The sequence below is a fragment of the Carcharhinus amblyrhynchos genome, chromosome 8, assembly GCF_965287045.1.
Source record: "Carcharhinus amblyrhynchos chromosome 8, sCarAmb.v2.hapA, whole genome shotgun sequence".
Lineage (NCBI taxonomy): Eukaryota > Metazoa > Chordata > Chondrichthyes > Carcharhiniformes > Carcharhinidae > Carcharhinus > Carcharhinus amblyrhynchos.
Genome location: NC_137331.1, coordinates 15,856,984 through 15,884,583, shown reverse-complemented (window position 1 = coordinate 15,884,583; position 27,600 = coordinate 15,856,984). Strand labels below are relative to the sequence as shown.

General features: G+C 47.5%; 1 protein-coding gene across 1 annotated transcript in view; it reads right to left on the bottom strand.

The window, feature by feature from the left end:
- Positions 1 to 20,498: 20,498 nt before the first annotated feature.
- LOC145346928 (regulator of G-protein signaling 22-like) overlaps positions 20,499 to 27,600 on the bottom strand; it is a 208,311-nt gene continuing 201,209 nt past the window's right edge. The window contains 3 exon segments of the mRNA XM_080194805.1: positions 20,499 to 20,642; positions 25,600 to 25,779; positions 26,000 to 26,158. Coding sequence (XP_080050931.1) covers positions 20,499 to 20,642; positions 25,600 to 25,779; positions 26,000 to 26,158 — 483 coding nt within the window.

Below are 27,600 nucleotides of genomic sequence, written 5' to 3'. Positions count from 1 at the left end.
CTTATATGTTTCAATAAGGCCCCCTCTTAGCCGCCTTCTTTCTAACGAAAACAACCTCAAATCCCTCAGTCTCTCCTCATAGGACCTTCTCTCCATACCAGGCAACATCCTGGTAAACCTCCTCTGCACCCTCTCCAATGCCTCCACATCCTTCCTATAATGTGGGGACCAGAACTGCACACAATACTCCAAGTGCAGACGCACCAGAGTTTTGTACAGTCGCAACATGACGTTGCGGCTCCTAAATTCAATCCCCCTACCAATAAACGCCAAGACGCCGTATGCCTTCCTAACTACCTTATCTACTTGATTCCCAACTTTCAGGGATCTATGTACACATACACCTAGATCCCTCTGTTCATCAACACTATTCAGAGTCTTACCGTTAGCCCTATACTCTACACATCTGTTATTCCTGCCAAAGTGAATTACCTCACACTTTTCCGCATTAAACTCCATCTGCCACCTCTCGGCCCAGCTCTGCAACTTGTCCAAGTCTCTCTGTAAACTATGACACCCCTCTTCACTATCTACCACTCCTCCGACTTTGGTGTCATCAGCAAATTTACTGATCCACCCAACTATACCCTCATCCAGATCATTTATAAAAATTACAAACAGCAGTGGCCCCAAAACAGATCCCTGAGGCACACCACTTGTAACCGAACTCCATGACGAATACTTTCCATCAACCACCACCCTCTGTCTCCTATCTGCTAGCCAATTCCTGATCCAATTAACTAAATCACCCCCAATCCCATACACCTGCATTTTCTGCAGAAGCCTTCCATGGTGAACCTTATCAAACGCCTTACTAAAGTCCATATATACCACGTCAACTGCCTTACCCCCATCCTTTGGTCACTTTCTCAAAAAACTCAATAAGGTTAGTAAGGCACGACCTACCCTTCACAAAACCGTGCTGACTATCTCCAATCAATACATTACTCTCTAAATAACTATAAATCCTATCCCTAATAATTTTTTCTAAAACTTTGCCCACAACAGAAGTAAGACTCACCGGTCTATAATTCCCGGGGAAGTCTCTGTTCCCCTTCTTAAACAATGGGGCAACATTCGCTATCCTCCAATCCTTTGGCACTATACCTGTGACCAACGATGACCTGAAGATCAGAGCCAGAGGCTCTGCAATCGCCTCTCTTGCCTCCCAGAGAACCCTAGGGTAAATCCCATCCGGCCCAGGGGACTTATCTATTTTCAAACCCTCAAGAATATCTAGCACATCCTCCTTATCAACTGCAATACTGTCCAGTTTACAACCCTGTAACCCAGTGTTCTCCACAGCTACATTTATGTCTCCCTGTGTGAATACCGAAGAGAAATATTGGTTCAATGCCTCTCCAATCTCTTCCGGTTCCACACATAACTTCCCACTGCTGTCTCTAACTGGCCCTAATCTTGCCCTAACCAATCTCTATCTATAGAACGCCTTAGGATTCTCCTTAATCCTATCAGCCAAAGTCTTCTCATGTCCTCTTTTAGCTCTTCTTAACTCACTCTTTAACTCTCTCCTAGCCAATCTGAAGCTTTCCAGTGCACTACCTGAGCCCTCAAGTCTCATCCTGACATAAGACTCCTTTTTCCTTTTAACCAGCGAAACAACTTTTTTAGTGCACCACGGTTCCCTTGCTCGACCATTTCCTCCTTGCCTGACAGGGACATACATATCAAGGACTCGCAGTAGCTGCTCCTTGAAAAAACTCCACATTTCGGACGTTCCCAGCCTCTGTAGTCTCCTAGTCCAACCTATGCTTCCTAATTCTCTCCTAATAGCCTCATAATTACCCTTCCTCCAGCTAAAACTACTGTCCCGAGGTTCCAGTCTATCCCTTTCCATCACATCATTTGGCGAAAAAGTCTCAATTACTGTGAGAGAAGCAATGGAATCAAATGTGGATTTGGTCAAAATGTTGAAATCATTGATTTATGTACATTGCCGCAATATGGCGAAAATTATGCGATGGCAGTTCGACAAACTTTAGAATCGATTGTGGATTTACTGAAAATATTTACTTAATTGAGACACAGATTTGGCCAAAACTTCAATTACTTGGCAAAAAATCCTCAATGCGATTGAGAGGAACACTGGAATGAGATTGCCATTGCTCAAAATGCTAGATTCAAGGGCAGGAACTTGGCAGCAATATCAAATTTAGTCGAAAAAAGTCTCGATGGTATTGAGAGAAACATTGGAAACAAATGTGGATTTACACAAAATGCTTTGCTCATTGACAAATCAGCTTGTTGATGCAAAAGCCTCAATTACTTTGAGAGAAACAATGGAATCAAATATGGATTTGCTCAAAATGTTTAAAACTTTGAGTTACACACGTTGCTGCAAAATCAGTTTGTTGGCAAAAATATTCAATGGCAGTGAGAGAAAGTTTGGAATCGATTATGGATTCACTGAAAATGTTTAACAGATTGACATGGGCACTTTGCTGCAACATCAAGTTTTTAGCGAAAAACTCTAATTGCATTGAGAGATTGAAACTGATGTGGATGTAGTCCAAAGTGCTTTGCTCATCTGCATAGGCACTTTGCTGCAATATCAGCTTGTTGGTGAAAAAGACTCAATTAGTTTGAGAGGAACATTGGAATCAAATGTTGATTTACTCAAACTGCCGAGATCAGGACTTCGCCAAAATATCAGTATCTTGGCAAATAATCCTCGATGGCATTGAGAGAAGCATTGGAAATAAATATTGTCATTTACTGAAAATGTGTATGTTCTCAAACTGCCTAACCTATGTCACCCTGTTGCAACCTCAATACTTTGGTGGAAAAGTCTCGATGACAGTGAGAGAGACTTTGGAAACAAATGTGCCTGGGCTCAAGGGATCTTCTGAGTGTAGGCCCAGACTTATAGGGCGTTTTCCTGGCCTCAGTGAGCCAGTGTAGTGACATCCCCGGCTCTGAATGCAGTGCCTGCTACAGGTCACACATGGTTGGCTAATCTGGGTCAATTTCAGGTCAGTCAGGTCAGGTATCTCCAGGATCCTAAGCATCAACACATCGGTAAAGAGATTGAACCGGACCATTGTTAGAGAGTTGAATAGCGTTAGATTGAAGTTTTAGAAGCATAGATCAAGAATAAAAGATAGCATTATAAGGTATACTGGGCACACCTTGCAAGAAGTCACCTCGTTTCACCATCATTTTGAAAAAAAACCCCCGGGCTGACCGTCCCTGACATTCCCTCCTGCAGAGCTACCCCCTGCTGTTCCTCCCACCGGCCACCACGGACCTTACCTCTGGTCCAGCCACCCCAGACCTTAACTCCAGGGCATCTGCCCCAGAACTTACCTGGGGCACGGCTATCTCGGACTGTACCTCTGGTCTGGCCATCCAGGACCTTACAGCCAGCACCCCCACCCTGGACCTTACCTCCAGCCTGGCCGCCCCAAAACTTACTTCCAGCCCAGACACTCCATACCTTAGCTCCTGCCAGCTGCAATGGGAACTTTTCTCTGGTCCGGCTTCCCTGAACCTTACCTCCGGATCGGTCGCCAGACCCAGATCTGGCCCAGCTGCCCCAGTCTCTGTCCTCTGGGTTGGACACCCTGGATATCTCCTCCTGCCCGGCCACCCTGGATCTTGCCTCCAGCCCAACCACCTTATGTCCGGCTCAACCACCCCGGTCCTCAACTCTGGCACAACCGCCTGGGCCTTACCTCCGGCCTAACCACCCCAGTCCTTACTTAGGGCCCGGCTATCCTGGACCTTACCTCTGACCCAGCCACATTTTCTCCAGCCCAGCCCCCCAGGACCTTTACTCCGGTCCAGCTTCCCCGGATCTGAACTCCAGCCCAGCTGCCCTGGACCTCACTTGGGGCCTGGCCGCTTTGGACCTTACTTGTAGCCTGGCCGCTCAAGATCTTACTCTGGGCACCCCCACCCCAGACATTCCCTCTGGATCAGAGCCCTGGATCTTCCCTCCCATCCGGCCGCCCCAAAACTTACCTCCAGCACGGCCGCCCCACACCCTCACTCCAACCAGCCGCAATGGAACCTTACTTCTGGCCTGGCCTTATGTCCAGCATGGCCACCCCAGGCCGGGTCGAATTCCCAGGTTCTTCCTCCTGCCCGACTGCCCCACACGTTTCCTCAGCCCGGCCACCGGGACTCATTCCCGGCACCCCTGACCTGGACCTTACCTCCAGCCCGGCTGACCCAGACCTCCTGGTCTCCCCGGACGTAACCTGGAGCCTGGCCATCACAGACCTTTACTTTAGCCTGGCAGCCTCAGATCTCACATGGGGGCCAGCCACCCCAAACCTTATCTCCAGCCTGGTTGCCCCAGACCTTATCATTGGCCCAGCCATCCCCCTATGTTCTGCCTGGATTCACCTATCCTCAGCTCTGAACCGGCCGCAATGGGACATTTCCTCCAGCCGGCCTTCCCGCGGCCCAGAGGAGAAATCCCATTGCAGCTGGGCTGGAGGTATGGTTCCTGCCAGCTGGGCCCGGGGTGGCTGGGTTGGGGGCAAGTTCCAAGGCAGCTGGGCCAGAGGTAAGGTCTAGGATGGCTGGTTGGTGCTTAGGGTTGGGGCAGCTGGACTATAGGTAAGCCCTGGAGCAGCCAATGGCAGGCTGGGAGGAAGTGTCCAGGGTTGGTGGTAAGGTCTGGAGCAAGCGGACTAGAGGAAAGGCCGAGGGTAGCTGGGCCAGAGCAAAGGTCCCATTGCAGCCAGGTCAGAGCTAAGGTGTGGGGTGGTTGGGCTAGAGGTAAGGTCCGGGGCAGCAGCTGGTAAGTTCCAGGGCAGCTGAGCCAGGAGGAAATGTCCAGGATGGCTGGGCCGGAGGTAAGGTTCGGGTCAGCCTGGCTGGGAGGAGCGGTCCGGGGCAGCCAGGCAACACGTTAGGTCTGGGGTGGCCAGGTAGGATGGAAGGTCCAGGGTGGCCGGCAGAAGGAAAGGTCATGGGGAGGACGGGTTGAAGAAATGCCGTGGCAGTTGAGCTGGAGGTAAGATCCAGGTGAGTCTGGCCAGGAGTAATGGTCCAAGGCGGCCTTGCAACAGGTCTGGGGTGGCTGGGTTGGATGAAAGGCCTGGGACGGCCAGGCAGGAGGAAAGATCGTGGAGGAGATGGGCCGGGAGAAATGTCCATGGCAGCTGGGCTGGAAGTAAGGCCCAGGGCGGCTTGGCCAGAGGTAAGTCCTGGGGTGGCTGGGCTCCAGGGAAGGCCCAGGACAGCCTGCTGGAGGACAGGTTCTGTTGCGGCCAAGCTGGAGCTAAAGTGCGGTCTGTTCGAGCCAGAGGTAAGTGGGGATCAGCTGGGTGGGAGGAATGGTCCAGCACGGCCAGGCCAGAGGGAAGGTCTGGAGCGGCAGGGCTGCAGGAGAAGTCTGTGGTGGCCGGGCCAGAGGAAAATTCTGAGGTAACTGGGCCAGAGGAAAGGTCCTGATGCAGCTGAGCTGGAACTAAGGAACAGGGCGGACGGGCCCAAGGTAAGGTCTGGAGTGGCCAAGTAGCAGGAAAGGTCCAGGGAACATGGACTGGTGGTAAGGTCTGGGGCAGCCAGGCTGGAGCTAAGGTCCAGGTCAGCCTGGCCAAGAGGAATGGTCCGGTGCAGCCGGGCAACAGGTTAGGTCTGGGGCAACAAGGCTGGAGGAAAGATCTGGGGTAGCCGGGCTGAAGGAAAGGTCCAGGTCCTGCTGGTGGTAAGTCTGTGGCAGCCAGGCTGGAGGAACTGTCTGGGGCGGCTGGGCCCAGGACGGCTAAGCCAGGTGCAAGTTCTGAAACGGCTAGGACGAACATTGGCGGCTGGGCTGGATGTAAGTTCTAGAACGTCTGGGCCAGTGCTGAGGGTCGGGGCGGCTGGGCCAGAGGTAAGGTCCAGGCTGGGGGGAGTGGTTCAGGGCAGTGGGGCAAGAGGTTAGGTCTGGGGCAGCTGGTTAGGATGGACGGTCCAGGGCATTCGGGCAGGAGGAAAGGTCATGGGGAGTACGGGTTGAAGAATTGTCCATGGCAGCTGTGCTGGTGGTTATGTCTGGGGTAGTTGGGCTGGAGGTAAGGTCCATAGCAGCCAGGTTGGAGGTAAGGTTTGGGGCAGCTGTGCAGGAGGAACGGTCCAGGACGGCTGGGTCAGAGATAAGGTCCGGAGTGGCTGGGCCGGAGTGGCCGGGTGGGAGGAAAGGTCCAGAGCAGACAGGCTTGTTGTAAGGTCCAGGGCGGCTGGACTTGGGGAAACATCCGGGGCGGAAGGGCCAGAGGTAAGGCCCACAGTGGCTGGGCCAGACGAAATGTCCGGGGTGGTGGAGCAGGAGGAAGGGTCCAGGGCGGACGGGCCAGAGGTAAGGTGTTGTGCAGCTGGGCCAGAGGAACGGTCCAGGGTGGCCGGGACAGACGAAGGTCTGCAGCTGTTGAGCAGGAAGGATCCGGGGAAAGATCTGGGTCAGTTGGGCTGGGGGAAAGATCCTATTGTACATAAGAAATAGGAGCAGGAGTAGGCCATCTAGCCCTTCGAGCCTGCCCCGCCATTCAATAAGATCATGGCTGATCTGTCGTGGCTCAGTTCCACATTCCCGCCCTCTCCCCACAACCCTTAATCCCCTCGCTTATCAAAAACCCATCAACCCGCTTCTTAAAAATATTTAGCGAGGCAGCCTCCACCACTTCAACGGGCAGAGAATTCCAGAGATTCACCACCCTTTGAGTGAAGAAGTTCCTCCTCAACTCCGTTCTAAACCGCCCCCCCTTTATCTTGAGGCTGTGCCCCCTAGTCCTACTGTCCTTTCTGAGCGGGAAGAGCCTCTCCACCTCTATCCTATCCATCCCATTCATCATCTTATATGTCTCAATGAGATCTCCCCTCATTCTTCTAAACTCTAACGAGTACAAGCCTAGTTTATTCAACCTCTCCTCATAGCTCAACCCCCTCAACTCCGGTATCAGCCTAATAAACCTCCTCTGCACTCCCTCCAAGGCCAAAATATCCTTGCGTAAGTGCGGCGACCAAAACTGTACACAGTACTCCAGCTGCGGCCTCACCAATGCCCTATACAGCTGCAGCAAGACCTCCCTACTTTTATATTCAATCCCCCTCGCTATGAAGGCCAGCATCCCATTCGCCTTCCTGACCACCTGCTGCACCTGCAGGCTGGGTTTTTGCGACTCATGCACAAGGACCCCGAGGTCCCTCTGCACCGTCGCCTGCTGCAGTTTTTCGCCCCGTAAGTAATAGTCCTTCCTACCATTATTCCTACCAAAGTGGACCACCTCACACTTGCCAACATTAAATTCCATTTGCCATTTCCTGGCCCATTTGCCCAGCCTATCTAGATCCTTCTGCAGACTCTCCACACCCTCCGCACAATTTGCCGTTCCACCAATCTTGGTGTCATCAGCAAATTTCGACACCCTACACTCGGTTCCCTCCTCCAGATCATCTATATAAATGGTAAATAGCTGAGGCCCCAGCACCGACCCCTGGGGCACCCCACTAGTCACTGCGAGGTGGCTGGGCCAGAGAAACAGTCCAGGGTGGTCAGGCCGGAGATAAGGTCAGCCTGGCCGGGAGGAGGGTCCGGTGTGGCTGGGCTCCGGGGCAGCCGGGCTCGAAGAAAGGTTTGAAGCAGCTGACTGGAGGAAAGGTTCAGTTGCGACCGGACCGGAGCTAAGGTGCGGAACGGCTGGGCCGGGGGTATGGTCTGGGGCGACTGACCAGAGGTGTGGTCTGGGGTGGCCGGGTCGGAGGTAAGGTCCGTGGCTGGTAAGGTCCAAAGTGGCCTGGCTGGTGGTAAGGTCTAGAGTGGCTGGGCATGAGGAATTGTCCGGGGCAACCATGTCCCAGGTAAGGTCCAGAGTGGCAGAACTGGAGGCAGGGTCCAGGGCAGCCTGCCCACAGGTACGGTCCAGGGCAGCCAAGCTGGACGTAAGGTCCAGAGTTAATGTCTGTATTGGTGGGGCCACAGTTAAGTTCTGGGGCTGCAGGGCTGGATGGAGGTAAGTTGCGGGGAGACCGGGCTGGCAGTAAGTTCCGGGGCAGATAGGGTGTTAAGGTCTGGGGCTGCAGGACCAGGGTGAGATCTGTAGCAGTCGGGCCGGAGGAAAGGTTTGGGGTGGCTGGTTTGGAAGAACATTCTGGGGAGGCTAGGCCCAGGGTGGCTGTGTCGGAGGCAAGTCCTGTGGTCGCTAGGCCAGAGGTAAGGTCTGAGGTGGCCGGGCCGGATATAAATTCTAGGATAGCTGGGCCGGGGTGCGAAGGATGGGGGTGGCTGGGCCTGTGGTAAGGTCTCGGTCAGCTTAGTCTGGGCAGCTGCACAACAGGTGAGGTCCGGAGTGACCGGGCCAGAGGTGAGGTCCGGAGTGACCGGGCCAGAGGTGAGGTCCGGAGTGACCGGGCCAGAGGTGAGGTCCGGAGTGACCGGGCCAGAGGTGAGGTCCGGAGTGACCGGGCCGGAGGTGAGGTCCGGAGTGGTCGGGCCAGAGGTGAGGTCCGGAGTGGTCGGGCCGGAGGTGAGGTCCGGAGTGGTCGGGCCAGAGGTGAGGTCCGGGGTGGTCGGGCCGGAGGTGAGGTCCGGAGTGGTCGGGCCAGAGGTGAGGTCCGGAGTGGTCGGGCCGGAGGTGAGGTCCGGAGTGGTCGGGCCAGAGGTGAGGTCCGGAGTGGTCGGGCCGGAGGTGAGGTCCGGAGTGGCCGGGCCGGAGGTGAGGTCCGGAGTGGTCGGGCCGGAGGTGAGGTCCGGAGTGGTCGGGCCAGAGGTGAGGTCCGGAGTGGTCGGGCCAGAGGTGAGGTCCGGAGTGGTCGGGCCAGAGGTGAGGTCCGGAGTGGTCGGGCCAGAGGTGAGGTCCGGAGTGGTCGGGCCGGAGGTGAGGTCCGGAGTGGTCGGGCCAGAGGTGAGGTCCGGAGTGGTCGGGCCGGAGGTGAGGTCCGGAGTGGTCGGGCCAGAGGTGAGGTCCGGAGTGGTCGGGCCAGAGGTGAGGTCCGGAGTGGTCGGGCCGGAGGAACGGTCCGGAGTGGTCGGGCCGGAGGAGCGGTCCGGAGTGGTCGGGCCAGATGTAATTTACAGGCTGGTCAGGCCGATGCTAAGGATCCTGGCGGCTGGGCCGGAGGAGAGGTCTGTGGCCAGCCCAGAGCCAAGGTATGGGTGGCCACGGGGGAGCAAAGTTCCGGGGCAGCCGGGCCGGGAATAACATCTGGGGTGGATGGGCTGGTGGTAATGTCTAGGGTGGTCGGGCCGGATCAAATGTTCCATTGCAGCCAGTTCAGAGCTAAGGTGTGGGTGGCTGGGCTGGAGGTGAGGTCCCTGTTGGATGGGCCTGTGGTAAGGTCTGAGAGTGTGGGAGGAACAGCACGGGGCAGGAGGAAAGGTTCGGGGCAGTCGGCCTGGAGGTCTTTATTTCAAGATGGCGCCAGAGCGAGGTGACTTCTTGGAAGTTGTGCCCAGTATATCTTATAATGCTATCTTATATTTTGTTCTACACTTCCAAAACATCAATCTAACTCTATTAAACTCTAACATAGAACATAGAACACTACAGCACAAACAGGCCCTTCGGCCCACGAGTTGCGTCGATCCCATCAACACCTACCAATCCATAGACCTATCTATAACCCTCAATCTCATTAAATCCCATATACTCATCCAGGAGTCTTTTAAAAGACCCCAGCGAGTTCGCCTCCACCACCACTGACGGCAGCCGATTCCATTCACTCACCACCCTCTGAGTGAAAAACTTACCCCTAACATCACTTCTGTACTTTCCTCCCCGCACCTTAAATCTGTGTCCTCTCGTAGCAACCATTTCAACCCGGGGAAATAGCCTCTGAGAATCCACCCCATCTATTCCTCTCAACATTTTATAAACCTCTATCAGGTCGCCTCTCAACCTTCGTCTCTCCAGGGAAAAGAGTCCCAGCTCCCTCAACCTAACTTCATAAGGCATGCCTCCCAGTCCAGGCAACATCCTTGTAAATCTCCTCTGTACCCTCTCAATAGCTTCTACATCTTTCCTATAGTGAGGTGACCAGAACTGCGCACAATACTCTAAATGAGGCCTGACAAGGGTCTTATAAAGTTGCAGAACAATGTTCTGATTCAATCTATTTACTGATGTGGTGATACTTAGGACCATGGAGATGCCTGACCTGATTGACCTGGATCAGCCAATCACGGGTGACCCGCAGTCAGTGCTGCAGTCCAGAGCTGGGGATGTCATTACACTGGATCCCTTGGACCAGGAAAATGCCCTCTACGCCTGGACCTACACTCGGAAGACTCCTAGAACCCAGGTACTCATTGTTTCAAGAATATTTTTAAGTTTAGTGTGGATTATGCTCGAAAATTTGTTTTGTGGGAAAATAGCACTTTGAGTGCAAGATTTGGCAGAATAACCTAGGAGTTGCATGAATTAAAGTCTTTGGGGGTGATGCTCAATGATTGAGTGCCCAATCTGCACGAAAGAGATGACTACCGGCTGGTTTAAAGTAGTGCCTGTTGTGTGTCCTTGATAATGCAATACTTGGTGATGTGCTGCAGGTGGAATCAGCAACCAATGTTGGAATTAAATCTAAACAGACATCATCATGGAACTTGGCAGCTTCCTGTTGGGGAATTGAAGACCGATCGCCCATGTGACAGGTGGGGATACTAACCTCTCCACTAATGAAGAAGCTGTTAGGGTCCAAATTGCCCAGGGGCATTTGATTCTAACCTGATCACTTTGTATATTTTCATCAGCTTCCAGGATTCAGTAAGCAACAGGAATTTCTTTTGCAACTCATTGCGAGGTTGACACATCTATGCAAAGTTGACGCTGAATCATCTCATTTTAATACAAGGAATGGGATAAAATCATGCTTAATCACACAAAAACCATCCCTCAATGTGTTCATGTATAAAGATTGAAGCCATCCAGCTATTTATGCCACAGCTGGCAAATGGACAATTATTATTTGAATTTTGATGCACTGTTATTACCTAATGATCACTCTGATGAATAGTTGGTTCTCCCCTTGTCTGTGTGGGTTTCCTCCGGGTGCTTTGGTTTCCTCCCACGGTCCAAAGATGTGCAGGTTCGGTGGATAGGCCATGCTGAATTGCCACATAGTGTCAGGGGGGCTAGCTAGCGTGGTGTTATGGGGATAGGTCCTGGGTGAGAATGTGGTTGGTGCAGACTCGATGGGCCAAATGGCCACTGCCTGCACTGTAGGGATCTATGATCTAAACGTGGATTTACTTCAATGTTTGACTCATCCAGATATGCACTTTGCCGCAATACCAGCTTATTGGTGAAAAACACTCAATGGCCTTGAGGGAAATTTTGGAAATCAATGAGGAATTATTAAAAATGATGAACTTATTGAGGTATGCACTTTGCTGCAAATATCAGCTTCTGGGCCAAAATAATCCAATGACATTGAGAGAAACTTTAAAATCTAATCTGGATTTACTCAAAACACTTTATCTCATTGAGATATGCACTTTTCCACAATATGAGCTTCTTGGCGAGAAAGGCTCAACAGCATTCAGAGAAACTGCAAACAAATGTGGATTGATTCAAAATGCTTAATTCAATGAGATATGCATTTAGCCGCAATATCACTTCTTGGCGAAACAGACTCAATGGCAATGAGAGAAACTTCTCAAAAAAAACTCAAGATATATGCACTTTGCTACAATATCAACAAAAAAGACTCAATGGCACTGAGAAAAATTTTGTAATCAAACACTGATTTAATCAAAATGCTTATCTTATCGAGATATGCACTTTGCTGCAATATCGGCTTCTTGCCTGAAAAGGCTCAATGGCATTGAGAGGAACATTGGAAACTGATGTGGATTTACTGAAAATGCTTAACTCATTGAGATATGCACAATATATTAACTGCTGTATTCCAGTTAGTTGTAGGCTGTACTTTGTAGAAAATATGGGCTTTGGTATAGCACTGATGATCTAAAGGTATCTTAAGCATCTTGGAGTTTATATCTATTTTTTGGCAAAGTTTGATCCCGAATAAGTGCAGTTCATATCCATACATACAGTGCAAAAGGAGACCATTTGGTCTATCAAACCTGCACCAACATCAATCCGATCCAGGCCCTATCCCTGTAACCACACATATTTACCCTGCGAATCTCCTGACACTAAAAGTGGCCAATCCACCTAACCCACACATCTTTGGAGTGTGGGAGGAAACTGGAAGAAGCCCACGCAGACAAGGGGAGAATGTGCAAAATCCACACAGACAGTCACACAAGGCTTCCTTAAAAGTGGCGTCACAGGTAAATAGGGTTGTAAAGAGTGCTTTTAGAACATTGACCTTTATAAATCAAAGTATTTAGTATAAGAGTTGGAATGTTATGGTGAGGTTGTATAAGACATTGGTGAGGCTGAATTTAGAGTATTGTGCGCAGTTTTGGTCACCTAATTACAGGAAGGATATTAATAAGGTTGAAAGAGTGCAGGGAAGGTTTACAAGGATATTGCTGGCACTTGAGAAACTGAATTACAGACAAAGGTTGAATAGATTAGGACTTTATTCTCTGGAGTGTAGAAGAATGAGGGGAGATTTGATAGAGGTGTATAAAATTATAAACAGAGTGAATGCAAACAGGCTTTTTCCACTGAGGATAGGGGAGAAAACAACAAGAGGACATGGGTTAAGGGTGAAGGGGGAAAAGTTTAAAGGGAATATTGGCGGGGGGGGATGCGGTTCTTCACATAGAGAATGGTGGGAGTGTGGAATGAGCTGTCAGATGAAGCGGTAAATGCAAGCTCACTTTTAACATTTAAGAAAAACTTGGACAGCTACATGGATGCAGTCAGTGCTGCAGTCCAGAGCTGGGGATGTCATTACACTGGATCCCTTGGACCAGGAAAATGCCCTCTACGCCTGGACCTACACTCGGAAGACTCCTAGAACCCAGGTACTCATTGTTTCAAGAATAGGTGTGGAGGATATGGTCCAGGTGCAGGTCAGTGAGACTAGGCAGAAAAATGGTTCGGCACAGCCAAGAAGGGCCAAAAGGCCTGTTTCTGTGCTGTAGTGTTCTGTGGTTCTATGGTTCTAAGGCTACAATTGAACATAGAACATAGAACATTACAGTGCAGTACAGGCCCTTCGGCCCTCGATGTTGCGCCGACCAGTGGAACCAATCTAATGACCCTGTAATCTAAATTATTCCAATGTTATCCATATGCCTATCCACTGACCATTTGAATGCCCTTAAAGTTGGTGAGTCCACAACTGCTGCAGGCAGGGCACTCCACGCCCTTACTACCCTCTGAACCCAGGTCCTTGGCGCTGTGAGCCAACAGTGCTAACCAGTGCGCTGCCCCCGCTTTGGTAAAACTGAATTAATGATCCCAGCAGGCATTAGAGTTTACACTGATTTCTTGATTACCAATGTCACTTAATCTGAGGAACGCTGTTAGATCAGAGATTCAGTAACAGAATTTAATGCAGTTTAAAATGGATGCCAATTTCATCTAGGTTGTTTCTCATTAGTTTACCATAGAATCATAGAAACCCTACAGTGCAGAAGGAGGCCATTCAGCCCAATGAGTCAGCACCAACCACAATCCAACCCAGGCCCTACCCCCATATCCCTGCATATTTACCTGCTAATCCCTCAAACCTATGCATCTCAGGACTCCAATGGGCAATTTTTAGTATGACCAATCAACCTAACCCGCACATCTTTGGACTGTGGGAGGAAACCAGAGCACCATGCAGACATGAGGAGAATGTGCAAACTCCACACAGTTAGTGACCCAACCCTAGAATTGAACCCAGGTCCCTGGAGCTGTGAAGCAGCAGTGCTAACCATTGTGCTACCATGCTGCCCAACCTCATTATCATCATTGTTTAGTTTGAACTTCAGAAATGCCAGTCAAAATAATAATCTGTTTCAAGAGAGAAATAAAAAGAAAGTTCATAGTTCAGGTGGTGATTTCTTTTAATTCACAGGGTTCAGTCAAATGTATTTTCATTTGTCAGCCTGCCTTAGATGAGTTTAATTTCCTGCAAAAACAAAACAAAGTTATGGTTACTTCTATCAGTCTGTACCACCAGCTTATTCTTTATTGAGCCAAAATGGCATAAACAGGGTAATTGTGTTCTGAATATAGTTCTGAGTTACTTACTACATAAGAACATAAGAACATAAGAAATAGGAGCAGGAGGAGGGCATCTAGCCCCTCGAGCCTGCCCTGCCATTCAATAAGATCATGGCTGATCTGAAGTGGCTCAGTTCCACTTTCCCGCTTTCTCCCCATAACCCTTAATCCCCTTGCCTACCAAAAACCTATCCACCCGCGTCTTAAATATATTTAGCGAGGTAGCGTCCACCACTTCAACGGGCAGAGAATTCCAGAGATTCACCACCCTTTGAGTGAAAAAGTTCCTCCTCAACTCCGTTCTAAACTGCCCCCCCCCCCTTATCTTGAGGCTGTGCCCTCTCGTCCTACTGTCCTTTCTGAGCGGGAAGAACCTCTCAACCTCTACCCTATCCATCCCCTTCATCATCTTATACGTCTCAATAAGATCCCCCCTCATCCTTCTAAACTCCAATGAGTACAAGCCCAGTCTATTCAGCCTCTCTTCATAGTTCCCCTCAACTCCGGTATCAGCCTAGTGAACATCCTCTGCACTCTCTCCAAGGCCAAAATATCCTTGCGCAAGTGCGGCGACCAAAACTGCACACGGTACTCCAGCTGCGGCCTCACCAGTGCCCTGTACAGTTGCAGCAAGACCTCCCTACTTTTATATTCAATCCCCCTCGCTATGAAGGCCAACATCCCATTTGCCTTCCTGATCACCTGCTGCACCTGCAGGCTGGGTTTTTGCGACTCATGCACAAGGACCCCCAGGTCCCTCTGCACCGTAGCATGCTGCAGCTTTTCGCCCTTTAAATAGTAGTCCCTCCTACTATTATTCCTGCCAAAGTGGATAACCTCACCCTTGCCGACATTGTATTCCATCTGGCAGGTCCTTGCCCACTTGCTCAGCCTATCTAGATCCCTCTGCAGACTTTCTACACCCTCCGCACAATTTGCTTTTCCACTTATCTTTGTGTCATCAGCAAATTTCGTCACCCTACACTCAGCCCCCTCCTCCAGATCATCTATATAAATGGTAAATAGCTGAGGCCCCAGCACCGATCCCTGGGGCACTCCACTAGTCACCAACCGCCAATCCGAATAGCACCCATTGACACCTACTCTCTGCCTCTATCCTCTAATCCTCTAACCATGCTAACAATTTACCCCCAACTCCATGCCCCCTAACCTTCTGTAACAACCTTTTGTGTGGCACCTTATCAAACGCCTTCTGAAAATCGAGAAACACCACATCCACCGGTTCCCCTCTGTCCACCGCACTAGACACATCCTCATAGAATTCCAATAAATTCACCAGACACGACTTCCCCTTAACGAATCCGTGCTGCGTCTGCTCTATCAAACAATTCTTCTCAAGATGCCTCGCTATTTCTTCTTTGAAGAAGGATTCAGGCATTTTTCCTACAACAGATGTTAAACTAACCAGCCTATAATTTCCTGCCTTTTGCCTGCTACCCTTTTTAAACAGCGGCGTAACATTAGCCGTTTTCCAATCTTCCGGCACTTCCCCGGAATCCAGCGAGGTTTGGAAAATAATCACTAAGGCATCCACTATCACCTCCGTCATTTCCTTCAGAACCCCACCTCACTTACACTGTTGCTGTACCACTGTTATCTTGGTATAGTCTTGAGATGGATGGCCAAAATACCCATCTGTTTCAGGTCATAGCTGGAATGCAGTGGAATTGATTGAGCAATTGACCTAATGAAATTTGGCTTTAAAAAATGTTGTGACATGGAAATTTATGTGCAAATAAACTTAAGCTGGGGTGCTTGCCACAAACTTAAAAGGCAATGGGGAGACAAAATCTCGCAAGACCCAAAAAAAAGATTTGTGTGAGATTTCACAATGTGACCCCTGCCAGTGATGTAATGGAGTTTATGGCATGCTAATGATGAATTAATTGAAGGGGAACCAGAGAATAGGGCCAGTAAGACTCAGAGAAAGAGCAGGCAGGGTATGGTTGCTAATCAGAGGTTCTGGTGGACTGAAGTGCATTTGTTTCAATGTGAGAAGTGTAACAGGTGAGGCAGATGAACTGAGACCATAGAAACCATAGAAAATTACAGCTCAGAAACAGGCCTTTTGGCCCTTCTTGTCTGTGCCAAACCATTTTTTGCCTAGTCCCACTGACCTGCACTTGAACCATATCCCTCCACACCCCTCTCATCCATGAACCCGTCCAAGTTTTTCTTAAATGTTAAAAGTGACGCCACATTTACCACTTTATCCGGCAGCTCATTCCACACTCCCACCACTCTCTGCGTGAAGAAGCCCCCCCCCAATATTCCCTCTAAACTTTTCTCTGTTCACCCTTAACCCACGCCCTCTGGTTTTTTTTCTCCCCTAGCCTCAGTGGAAAAAGCCTGCTTGCATTCACTCTAATCGAGACCCATCAAAATCTTATACACCTCTATCAAATCTCCCCTTCATTCTTCTACGCTCCAGGGAATAAAGTCCTAACCTATTCAATCTCTCTCTGTAACTCAGCTTCTCAAGTCCCGGCAACATCCTCGTGAACCTTCTCTGCACTCTTTCAACCTTATTTACATCCTTCCTGTAACTAGGTGACCAAAACTGTACACAATACTCTAAATTCAGCCCCACCAATGCCTTATACAACCTTACTATAACACTCCAACTTTTATACTTGATACTCTGATTTATAAAGGCCAATGTACCAAAAGCTCTCTTTACGACCCTACCCTGTGACGTCACTTTTAGGGAATTCTGTACCTGTATTCCCAGATCCCTCTGTTCAACTGCACTCTTCAGAGTCCTACCATTTACCCTGAACATTCTACTTTGGTTTGTCCTTCCAAAGTGCAATACCTCACATTTGTCTGCGTTAAATTCCATTCGCCATTTTTCAGCCCATTTTTCTAGTTGGTCCAAATCCCTCTGCAAGCTTTGAAAACCTTCCTCACTGTCCACTACACCTCCAATCTTCGTATCATCAGCAAATTTGTTGATCCAATTTATCACATTATCATCCAGATCATTGATATAGATGACAAACAACAATGGACCCAACACCAATCCCTGCGGCACACCACTAGTCACAGGCCTCCACTGAGAGAAGCAATCCTCCACAACCACTCTCTGGCTTCCTCCATTGAGCCAGTGTCCAATCCAATTTACTACCTCCCCATGTATACCTAGTGACTGAACCTTCCTAACTAACCTCCCATGAGGGATCTTATCAAAGGTCTTGTTAAAATCCAGGTAGATAACATTCACTGCCTTTCCTTCATCCACTTTCCTGGTAACCTATAAGAACATAAGAAATAGGAGCAGGAGTAGGCCATCTAGCCCTTTGAGCCTGCCCCGCCATTCAATAAGATCATGGCTGATCTGAAGTGGATCAGTTCCACTTTCCCGCTTTCTCCCCATAACCCTTAATTCCCCTGTCTATCAGAAACCTATCTACCCATGACTTAAATATATTTAGTGAGGTAGCCTCCAACACTTCAACGGGCAGAGAATTCCAGAGATTCACCACCCTTTGAGTGAAGAAGTTCCTCCTCAACTCTGATCTAAACTGCACCCCCGCCTTATCTTGAGGCTGTGACCTCTAGTCCTGCTATCCTTTCTAAGCAGGAAGAATCTCTCTACCTCTACCCTATCCATCCCCTTCATTCATCACCAAACCTCTTTGGTGAATACTGATGCAAAGTACTTATTTAATACCTCGCCACTTCCTCTGGCTCCATGTGTAGATTCCCTCCCCTGACCTTGAGTGGGCCAACCCGCTCCCTGGCTAACCTCTTGCTCTTTATATATGTATAAAAAGCCTTGGGATTTTCCTTAATCCTACGGGCCAATGATTTTTCGTGACCTCTTTTAGCCCTCCTGATGCCTTGCTTAAATTTCTTTCTACTTTCCTTGTATTCCACACTTGCTTCATGCGTTTCCAACCTCCTAGCCTTGACAAATGTTTCTTTTTCTTTTTGACTAGGCTCAGAATATTTCTTGTTATCCAAGATTCCCGGAATTTGCCATACATATCCTTCATCCATACAAGAATGTGTAGTCCTGAATTCCTATCAACTTACACTTGCAAGCCTCCCACACGCCAGATGTTGATTTGCCCTCAAATATCTGTCCCCAATCTACATTCTTCAGTTCCTGCCTAATATTGTTGTCCTTGCCCCAGTTTAGCACCATTACCTGAGGACCACACTTAGCTTTATCTGTCAGTATCTTAAAGCTTAATGAATTGTGGTCACTGTTCCCAAACTGCTCCCCGACTGAAACATTGACCACCTGACCGGACTCATTCCCTAATACCAGGTCCAGTACAGCTCCTTCCCTAGTTGGACTATCTACATACTGTTTCAAGAAGCCCTTCTGGATGCTCCTTACAAACACTAAGTGAGTGCTTTTCTTAATCGACATTGGTGGCCTAGACTCAGATTACACAAAACTTGGAAGTTTTATGGACTGTGCGGTGGATAATAGCAGACTTCAAGCAGATATAAAAAGGTGGATGGAATGTGGCAAATTAAATTTAATGCAGGCAAGGGTAAAACAATTTACTTTTGTGGAAAGAATAAGAGGTAATATAAGTAAAATGTTACAATCCCAAAGGTGTTGCAGTAACAAAGGGACCTGGAGATATGTGTGAACAAATAATTTAAAATGGCAGAGTAGATAGAAAAATAGTTAAAAATGTTTATTTTATACATGCGCTTCCCCCAGGCGTTCCTCCCATAGTCCAAGATGTGTAGGTTAGGCTATGCTAAATTACCTCTTGGAGTCCCAAGATGTGTTGGTTGGGAGGATTGGTGAGATAAAAACATGGGATAGCGAGAATAGGGCGAGGATGGGCCTGGGTTAAATGCTCTGTTGAAAAGTCAGTGCAGGTTCAATGGGCCGAGTGATCTCATTCTGCACTGTAGAGATTGTATGATTCCAGATACTTTACAAATAGAGGATAGAGAACAAAAGAAAGATTGTTATCAAGAACCTTTATAAAGCATTGGTTTGGCCTCAACAGGAATATTGCGCCCCAATTCTGGATACCATACTTTAGGAAGGAAGTGAAAGCATTGAAGAGTCAAAGAGTCATACATACAGTAAAGGCCTTTCGGCCCATCAAGTCTGCACTGATAACAGTGACAACTAAAATCGTGCGAATCACATTTTCCAGCACTTGTTCCATATCCTCGAGTGTTATGATACTTCAAGTGCTCATCCAAATACTTTTTAAAGATTGTAGTGTATGCAGCGTCTACTACCTTCCCAGACAGTGCATTCCAGATTCTCACAACCCTCAGAGTGAAGATTTTTTTTCAAATCCCCTCCAAATCTCTTGGCCCTCACTCTAAAACTATGCCCCTTGTGAATGACTACTCCACCAAGGCACACTGCTTCACAGATTCAATTCCAGCCTTGGGAAATGACACAGATGATGATGTGGGAGGTAGGATGAGTAAATTTGCAGCTGACACAAAGATTGGCTGGGTGGTTAACAGTGAGGTGGAGTGTCTTGGGCTGCAAGAAGATACAGATGGAATGGCCACACAGGCAGATAAGTGGCAGATGGAATTTAACCCTGCGAAGTGTGAGGTGATAGACTTCGGAAGAAATAATTTTACAAGAAAGTATCCAAGCATGACACTAGGAAGTTCTGTGGAATAAAGGGACCTTGGCGCGTTTGTCCAAAAATCTCTGAAGATGGAAGGGCATTTTAGTCAGGTGGTGAAAAAGACATAAACTGGCCTTTATTAATCAAGCATAGGTTACAAAGGCAGGGAAGTCATGTTAGAGTTGTACAGAACTTTGGTGAGGCCACAGCTAGAGTATTGTGTGCATTCTGGTCACCACATTATCAGAAGCATATGATTACGCTGGAGGGGGTGAAGAGGAGACTCATCAGGATGCTGCCTGGGATGGAACGTTTAAGTTCTGAAGAGAGGTTGGATAGGCTTGGGTTGTTTTCATTGGAGCAGAGTAGACTAAGGGGCAACTTGATTGAGGTGTACAAGATAATGAGAGATGTGGATAGAGTGGATAAGGAACAACTGCTCTCCTTCGTTGAAAGGTCAGTCACAAGGGGACATAGGTTCAAGGTGAGGGACAGGAGGTTTGAGAGCTGGCACAGGCATTATGGAACAGAAGTCCTCCTTCCGTGCTGACATTATTCTTGAGTCTACCATTCTATAGCTGGGGCAAGTAATTGGTGAAAGAATGGGATGAATGTCCAGGATTTGGGATTTGGTGGATAAATATTCAATGGTAACTTTCAAAAGATAATTGGAGCCATACTTAAAATAAAAAAAAAACTGGGGAGTGTGCCTAGCTGATTAGCTCTCTTTTGAAAAGCAATGTGATGGATTTGAATGGTCATCTTCAACTGTTCTACAATTCTAACTTGCATAATTCTGAAGTATCACCTGAATTGTGCTCTATCTCATACTTTCCCTTTCAGTTTTTTCTTGTCTCTTCATTATTTTTCTTTCTAAAGTTGGCATGATGCTTTCATTGGCAACACTACGTCGGAAGTTTGAAAAATCAGGCCATAATTTGAAGAGAACATCAAAAACTTCCATCTGTGGAGCAAAACACAATTGTTTTTAGATGGTTCCAGGTTACTCATACATACATTTCAAATTTGCCAAAGATATACATTCAGATTTTCCAATTAAGAATAAATTAACAGTAACATTAAAGAACCTAAGAACTTAGTAAATCACAAAAAACATAAAAACTTAGAGCTGAAGTAGGCCATTTGGCCCCTCAAGTCTGCTCCGCCATTCTATATGATCATGGAAGATCCTCAATTTCATTTCCATATTTCTGCTTTCTTCCCATTCTCCTTGATATCATTAAAATGTAAAATCAATCTATCTCTTTCATGAATACATTCAGTGACTTGGCATCCAAAACCTTCTGTGGTGGAGAATTTCATAGGTTTATTACCATTTCAGTGAAATTGGGCCCTATTTTACCATTTTGATTCTAAGTGCTGGGCGGACTTGAAACTGGGAGCATTTCAGACCTGACTTTTAGGCCTGTTCTGAGGTGCCCTCATCAACATTCTGCCTGCAAAAATATCAGCAATTCCAAATCATGCTGCACAAGCCTATAGGCGGGGCTTAATGTGCCCTAACCTCCAGCTCCGATCAGAGCCTACAACTGCGCGTGCACAGAAAAAAATGATAGAATGTTGCTCCCCAGCCACTTCCCTCCCGGGCCAGATAATGCCTCCCCCTGGACCCCACAAACATTGCCCCATCCCCACAACATTACTGACCCACTTATTCCTGCATCCCTGCCACCCAGACTGATCGCGGGCCCCTCCCCTATTCCCCCCACCCCCCATGCCCCCCATCGCTGATCTCAGGCAGAGTGGCAGTGGACCACTCTTCTGTCTCCCCTCCACTGATCTCAGGTAGAATGGCAGAGGATCACTCTTACCCTCCACTGATCTCAGGTCGAGTGGCAGCAGACCACTCTTCCCCTCCATGGATCTAAGAAGATAAGAACATAAGAAATAGGAGCAGGAGTAGGCCATCGAGCCCTTCAAGCCTGCCCCGCCATTCAATAAGATCATGGCTGATCTGAAGTGGCTCAGTTCCACTTTCCCGCTTTCTCCCCATAACCCTTAATCCCCTCGCCTACCAAAAACCCATCAACCCGCGTCTTAAAAATATTTAGCGAGGCAGCCTCCACCACTTCAACGGGCAGAGAATTCCAGAGATTCACCACCCTTTGAGTGAAGAAGTTCCTCCTCAACTCTGTTTTAAACTGCCCCCTCCTTATCTTGAGGCTGTGCCATCTAGTCCTGCTGTTCTTTCTGAGCGGGAAGAACCTCTCGACCTCTACCCTATCCATCCCTTTCATCATCTTATACGTCTCAATAAGATCCCCCCTCATCCTTCTAAACTCTAACGAGTACAAGCCCAGTCTATTCAGCCTCTCTTCATAGCTCAACCCCCTCAACTCCGGTATCAGCCTAGTAAACCTCCTCTGCACTCCCTCCAAGGCCAAAATATCCTTGCGCAATTGCGGCGACCAAAACTGCACACAGTACTCCAGCTGCGGCTTCACCAGTGCCCTGTACAGTTGCAGCAAGACCTCCCTACTTTTATATTCAATCTCCCTCGCTATGAAGGCCAACATCCCATTTGCCTTCCTGACTACCTGCTGCACCTGTAGGCTGGGTTTTTGCGACTCATGCACAAGGACCCCCAGGTCCCTCTGCACTGTAGCATGCTGCAGCTTTTCGCCCTGTAAGTAGTAGTCCTTCCTACTATTATTCCTAACAAAGTGGATAACCTCACACTTGCCAACATTGTATTCCATCTGTCAGGTCCTCGCCCACTCGCTTAGCCTATCTAGATCCTTCTGCAGACTTTCTACACCCTCTGCACAATTTGCTGTTCCACTTATCTTTGTGTCATCAGCAAATTTCGACACCATACACTCAGCCCCCTCCTCCAGATCATCTATATAAATGGTAAATAGCTGAGATCCCAGCACCGATCCCTGGGGCACTCCACTAGTCACCAACCGCCAATCCGAATAGCACCCATTGACACCTACTCTCTGCCTCCTATCTGACAGCCAATCCCCTATCCACACTAACACCTTACCCCCAACTCCATGCCCCCTTACCTTCTGTAACAAACTTTTGTGCGGCGCCTTCTGAAAATCGAGAAACACTACATCCACCGGTTTCCCTCCATCCACTGCACTAGACACATCCTCAAAGGCAAGACACATCTCAGGCAAAGTGGCAGCGGACTCCCCTACTTCCCCTCCACCGATCTCAGGCAGAGTGGCAGCAGACACCACTTTCCCCCTCACTGCTCTCAGGCCGAGTGGCAGCGGACCTCCCTCTCACAACGGATCTCAATCAGATCCAGCATTACATGAATATACTTGCCTTTTGTGCTAAGCCTAAAGAAGGGTGTATGTCTGTGAGATGGTGTTTAACTTGGAACAGAGGAGATAATAGTATAACAGTTAACAGCAAGTTATGTTTAAATCTTGTAATTGGTAAAAGTTATGCGTTTGTGTTATATTTTAACTGCGTTCTTAAACAAACCGTTCGATAAAATCTTCCTTGTGGGTCACTTAAATCATACCTGGAATGAAACACCTTATGGTCACCAATGCCAAAATCAAATGTAAAACTTAGGTCCAGGCTAACTTCATAAAACACGTTGAGTCTTTTGCCTGGATCTTAACAATTAGGGGTTCATTGTGGGATTAACTACTATATTCCTTGTTTTGTTTGGGATTATTGGACAGAAAGACAGCAAGTGGTGAATATATTTGTGTTTTCTATTCAGGTGATGCATTAAGTTTACTTGCATTGTAGCTTTTCAGCTATGAAGATAAGCTGGTTAGGCGGGGATTGATTTTCTTAGAGCAGAGAAGGCTTCCCGACCTGATTAGGTGTGCTAAATTATGAGGGACGTAAATTGGATAGATAGAAAGAAATTTTTCCTCTTAATAAAGGGGTCAGTAACTTGGGATAGGCAATAAATATTGGCCTAGCAGTGATGTCCACATCCCATAAATTAATTTTAAAAAAACAGGGGCATAGATTTAAGAGGCAGGAGATTTATAGGGGATTTGAGAAAAAACCCAGAAGGTGGTGAGAATCTGGAACTCACTTCCTGAAAGGGTGGCAAAGGTGAGATCCCTCGCAACATCTGGTGGACTTTCAGCTGGAGTGTCAGGTTAGGGTTTAGTTATGTGGAGGGATTGGCAGGTTGATTTGGTGAGCATTCGATGATGGGTGGTCAGGTTGGGTCGGGTTATCTGAGTGTCCTGATCATCAGATTGGTTTGGCGGTTAGTTGGGTGGAGATCATCAGGTTGGTGGGTGCTTGAGCAGTGGTGTCATCAGGTTGGGTCAGGTAGGAGTTGGAGGGCTAGTCAGATGAAGAACTAGTTGGATCAGATGATGAGGATAGTTGGGTGCGGGTGTAATTGGATTGGGCTGAGAGGGTAGTCTGATGGGTGGGGGTAGTTGGAGCCATTGGAGATTGCTGGCTGCGAGTTGTTGGGTCGGATGGAAGGGTGGTAAGTGGATTATGTTGGGGTATACAGAAGCAGCTTGAGAGTCATGTTAAATTGGGTGGGGGTACTTAGGTTGTGTCGGGGAGTAGTTGGATGGTGCAGTCATCAGCTGCACAGGACTGGGTCAGTGAGTGTTGTGGGGAGTGGTAGTTGCGTTTTTTTTGGGGTTGCCAGGTGGGATATTTGGGTGAGTAGTCAAATTGGAGTTAGTCGGGCTAGGCATGGGGAAGTTATGTGGAGGGGTTGGGTCAATATTTAACCATATAATCAAATTGTAACCATTGCTGAAAATATCAATAGTTACCTGTTGCAGCCAAAACAACAGTTTGTGGCCACTTCAGAAATATGATTTTATAGTCCATAATATTCTCATATTCGTACTGAGCATGACACTTCCTAACTGCATGTTGCGCCTGTGTGTTTGTTTTCACCTACTTATGGACAATGAAACCCAGAACCCATTTAGGCATCAACACTTTCCAATCTCTCAATAGTTAAGAAATGTTCTAAATTTATTTTTCCTGTCAAAGAGATAACATCACATGTTTCATATCATGTATCATCTTTTTGCCCATTCAATTAATGTGCCTGATTCCCCTTGAAGCCTTTTTGCATTCCTCCTCTCAACCTCAACTTATGTTCCAACTTAGTTTTGTTCCATCAGCAAGCTTGGAACTATTGTAGTTGATCATCACATTGATATAGATTGTGAAAAACAAGGGCCCAAATACTAACACTCCCTGTTGTCTGATCCTACCTGCCCCTACCTCCACCCCCCAGACCTATGATCCTCACACCACCCAGGATTTCCAACCCACCCTGACCACAAACCCCCCCAGCCCTATCTCTAATCTCTACCACCCCAATCTCCAACCCATCCATGCTCGACCTCTGACACCCAGCTTCAATACCCCCAGAACTCTTCCACCTCAGAAATCCGATTCCCCCAACCTCTGACCCCCAAGCTCCAATCCCCCCTTACCAAATCTCTGAACCCCCCAATCCGATTCCTCCACCAGTTGAATTTCAATTCCTTCCACCCAACTTCTGATTTTGCTCATCCCACTTCTAATACCCCCATCCCACCAACCTCTAATCTCCCACTGCCTTGACCTATAATTATTGCATTTCTGTGAGATTTTCTTGAAAATTTGTTCCTCTACATCTTTTTTTACTAGTTGCTAGCCTACATTGAGCAATGCAATGTACTCCTAATGTTTCTAAGCTTTAGCTAACTAAACTTATCTTTGACCCCCCTGGAGCATCTCTCACCAGCACTATTTCTTTCTTTCTTTCCTTATCTATTCTTGTATCCAGGAATATTTAGTACCCAGTTTCACCTCTCGTTGAGTTATTAACTATTATTGCCACATCATCTTAATTCCATGTAGTTATCTGCAGCTCACCAATCTTATTTACCACTTAATGTTACTAAGCCATTTAACTGAGCTCCATACTTTCTTTTATCACACACCTGTGCTTCTCTGAAGAAATATGGTCCCTCCTCTTGCATGTAATTCATGATTTTATGTGCACTTTCTGATGAAATATCAATTTGCACAGGTGGTGGGATGCTGGAATTGATGAAACAATTAATAATAGAGGAGATTTTATTCTGAATACTTCCCTCGCTTGCTTGAGAATAACACATGTTCTGAAGGAAAAAAGCACAGAAGGGGTTGATATTCTTTTCTTTGCCATTTAGATTATAAAAATTAATATTCAGACTGTCAAACATAAGGGAAAAAACAGGCATACTCAAAATTGTATAATTTTTCTTTGTTATCTTATGTAAATTAAACTTCTGATTAGTTTGCATGTAGCTTTGAATTATTAACTACTTTTTAAAAATTCGGATTCTTTATTTTATTTACCTTGTACTTTTCAACTTCAGACCAGAAGATGATATTATTTTCCATCCATTCACCCTTCAATGACACAAACTGCTGAAATTGGAGAGCTGTTACTGGATTTAGCAAAGCCTTATGGAATGCAATGATTTCTTTTGATGAAGAAACCCATTTATCCTGGAACTGTTGGAGATATAGGTTATCAGACTGATTTGAATTATTCACATTTTCACATACCATTAGAAACAAACTGATATACTGAAAAGTTTGGATGATGGCATTATCAAGCTTCCACAGCTTCCTTCACAAAACACAATAAACAGCAGTATTGCTACCTCATAGCGCCAGGTTCAATTCTGCTCTTGGGTGACTGTGTGGAATTTGTATGTTCTCCCCATGTCTGTGTGGGTTTCCTCCAGGTGCACGGTTTTCTCCAATGCTCCAAAGATGTGCAGGTTAGATCGATTAAACATAGAACATAGAACATAAAATAGTGCAGCACAGTACAGGTCCTTTGGCTCTCAATGTCCGAACTCCCTATCATTCTGGTGTGTTCCATGTGCCTGTCCAATAACCACTTGAAAGTTCCTAAAGTGTCTGACTCCACTATCACAGCAGGCAGTGCATTCCACACCCCAACTACTGTCCGAGTAAAGAATCTACCTCGGACATCCCTCCTATATCTCCCACTGTACATCCACTGTATCTATTGCCCACATCATCTTATAAACATCTATTAAGCCACCTCTCATCCTCCTCTGCTCTCAAGAGAAAAGCTCCTGCTCATTCAGCCTTTCTTCATAAGACCTACCCTCCAAACCAGGCAGCATCCTGGAAAATCTCCTTTGCACTCTCTCTAACGCTTCCACATCCTTCTAATAGTGAGGTGACCAGAATTGCTCACACTGTCCCAAATGTGATCTCACCAAGGTCCTATTTAGTTGCAGCTTAACCCCACGACTCTTAAACACAAACCATCTGTTAATAAACGCTAACACACTACAAGCCTTCTTCACAGCTCTATCCGCTTGAGTGGCAACCTTCAGAGGTCTGTGGACATGAACCCCAAGATCTCTCTGTTCCTCCACATTCCTCAGAACCCTGTCGTTGACCCTGTTTATTTGAGTAAGGCGTTTGATAAGGTTCCTCATGATAGGCTCATGAAGAAGATAAGGAGGTGTGGGATAGGAGGAAATTTGGCCGATTGGATAAGTAACTGGCTGCCTTATAGAAGACAGAGGGTGGTGGTGGAAAGAAAATTTTCAGATTGGAGGCCATTGGAGTGGTGTACCACAGGGGTCAGTGCTGGGCCTCTGCTATTTGTGATTTCTTTCAATGACTTAGAAGAGGGGGCTGAAAGGTGGGTTAGTAAATTTGCTGATGACACCAAGATTGGTGGAGTAGTGGATGAGGTGGAGGGCTCTTGTAGGCTGCAAAGAGACATTGATAGGATGCAGAGCTGGGCCGAAAAGTGGCAGATGGATTTTAATCCTGATAAGTGCAAGGTGATTCATTTTGGTAGGACAAACTTGAATGCAGATTACAGGGTCAGCAGCAGGGTTCTGAGGAATGTGGAGGAGCAGTGAGATCTTGGGGTTCATATCCACAGATCTCTGAAGGTTGTC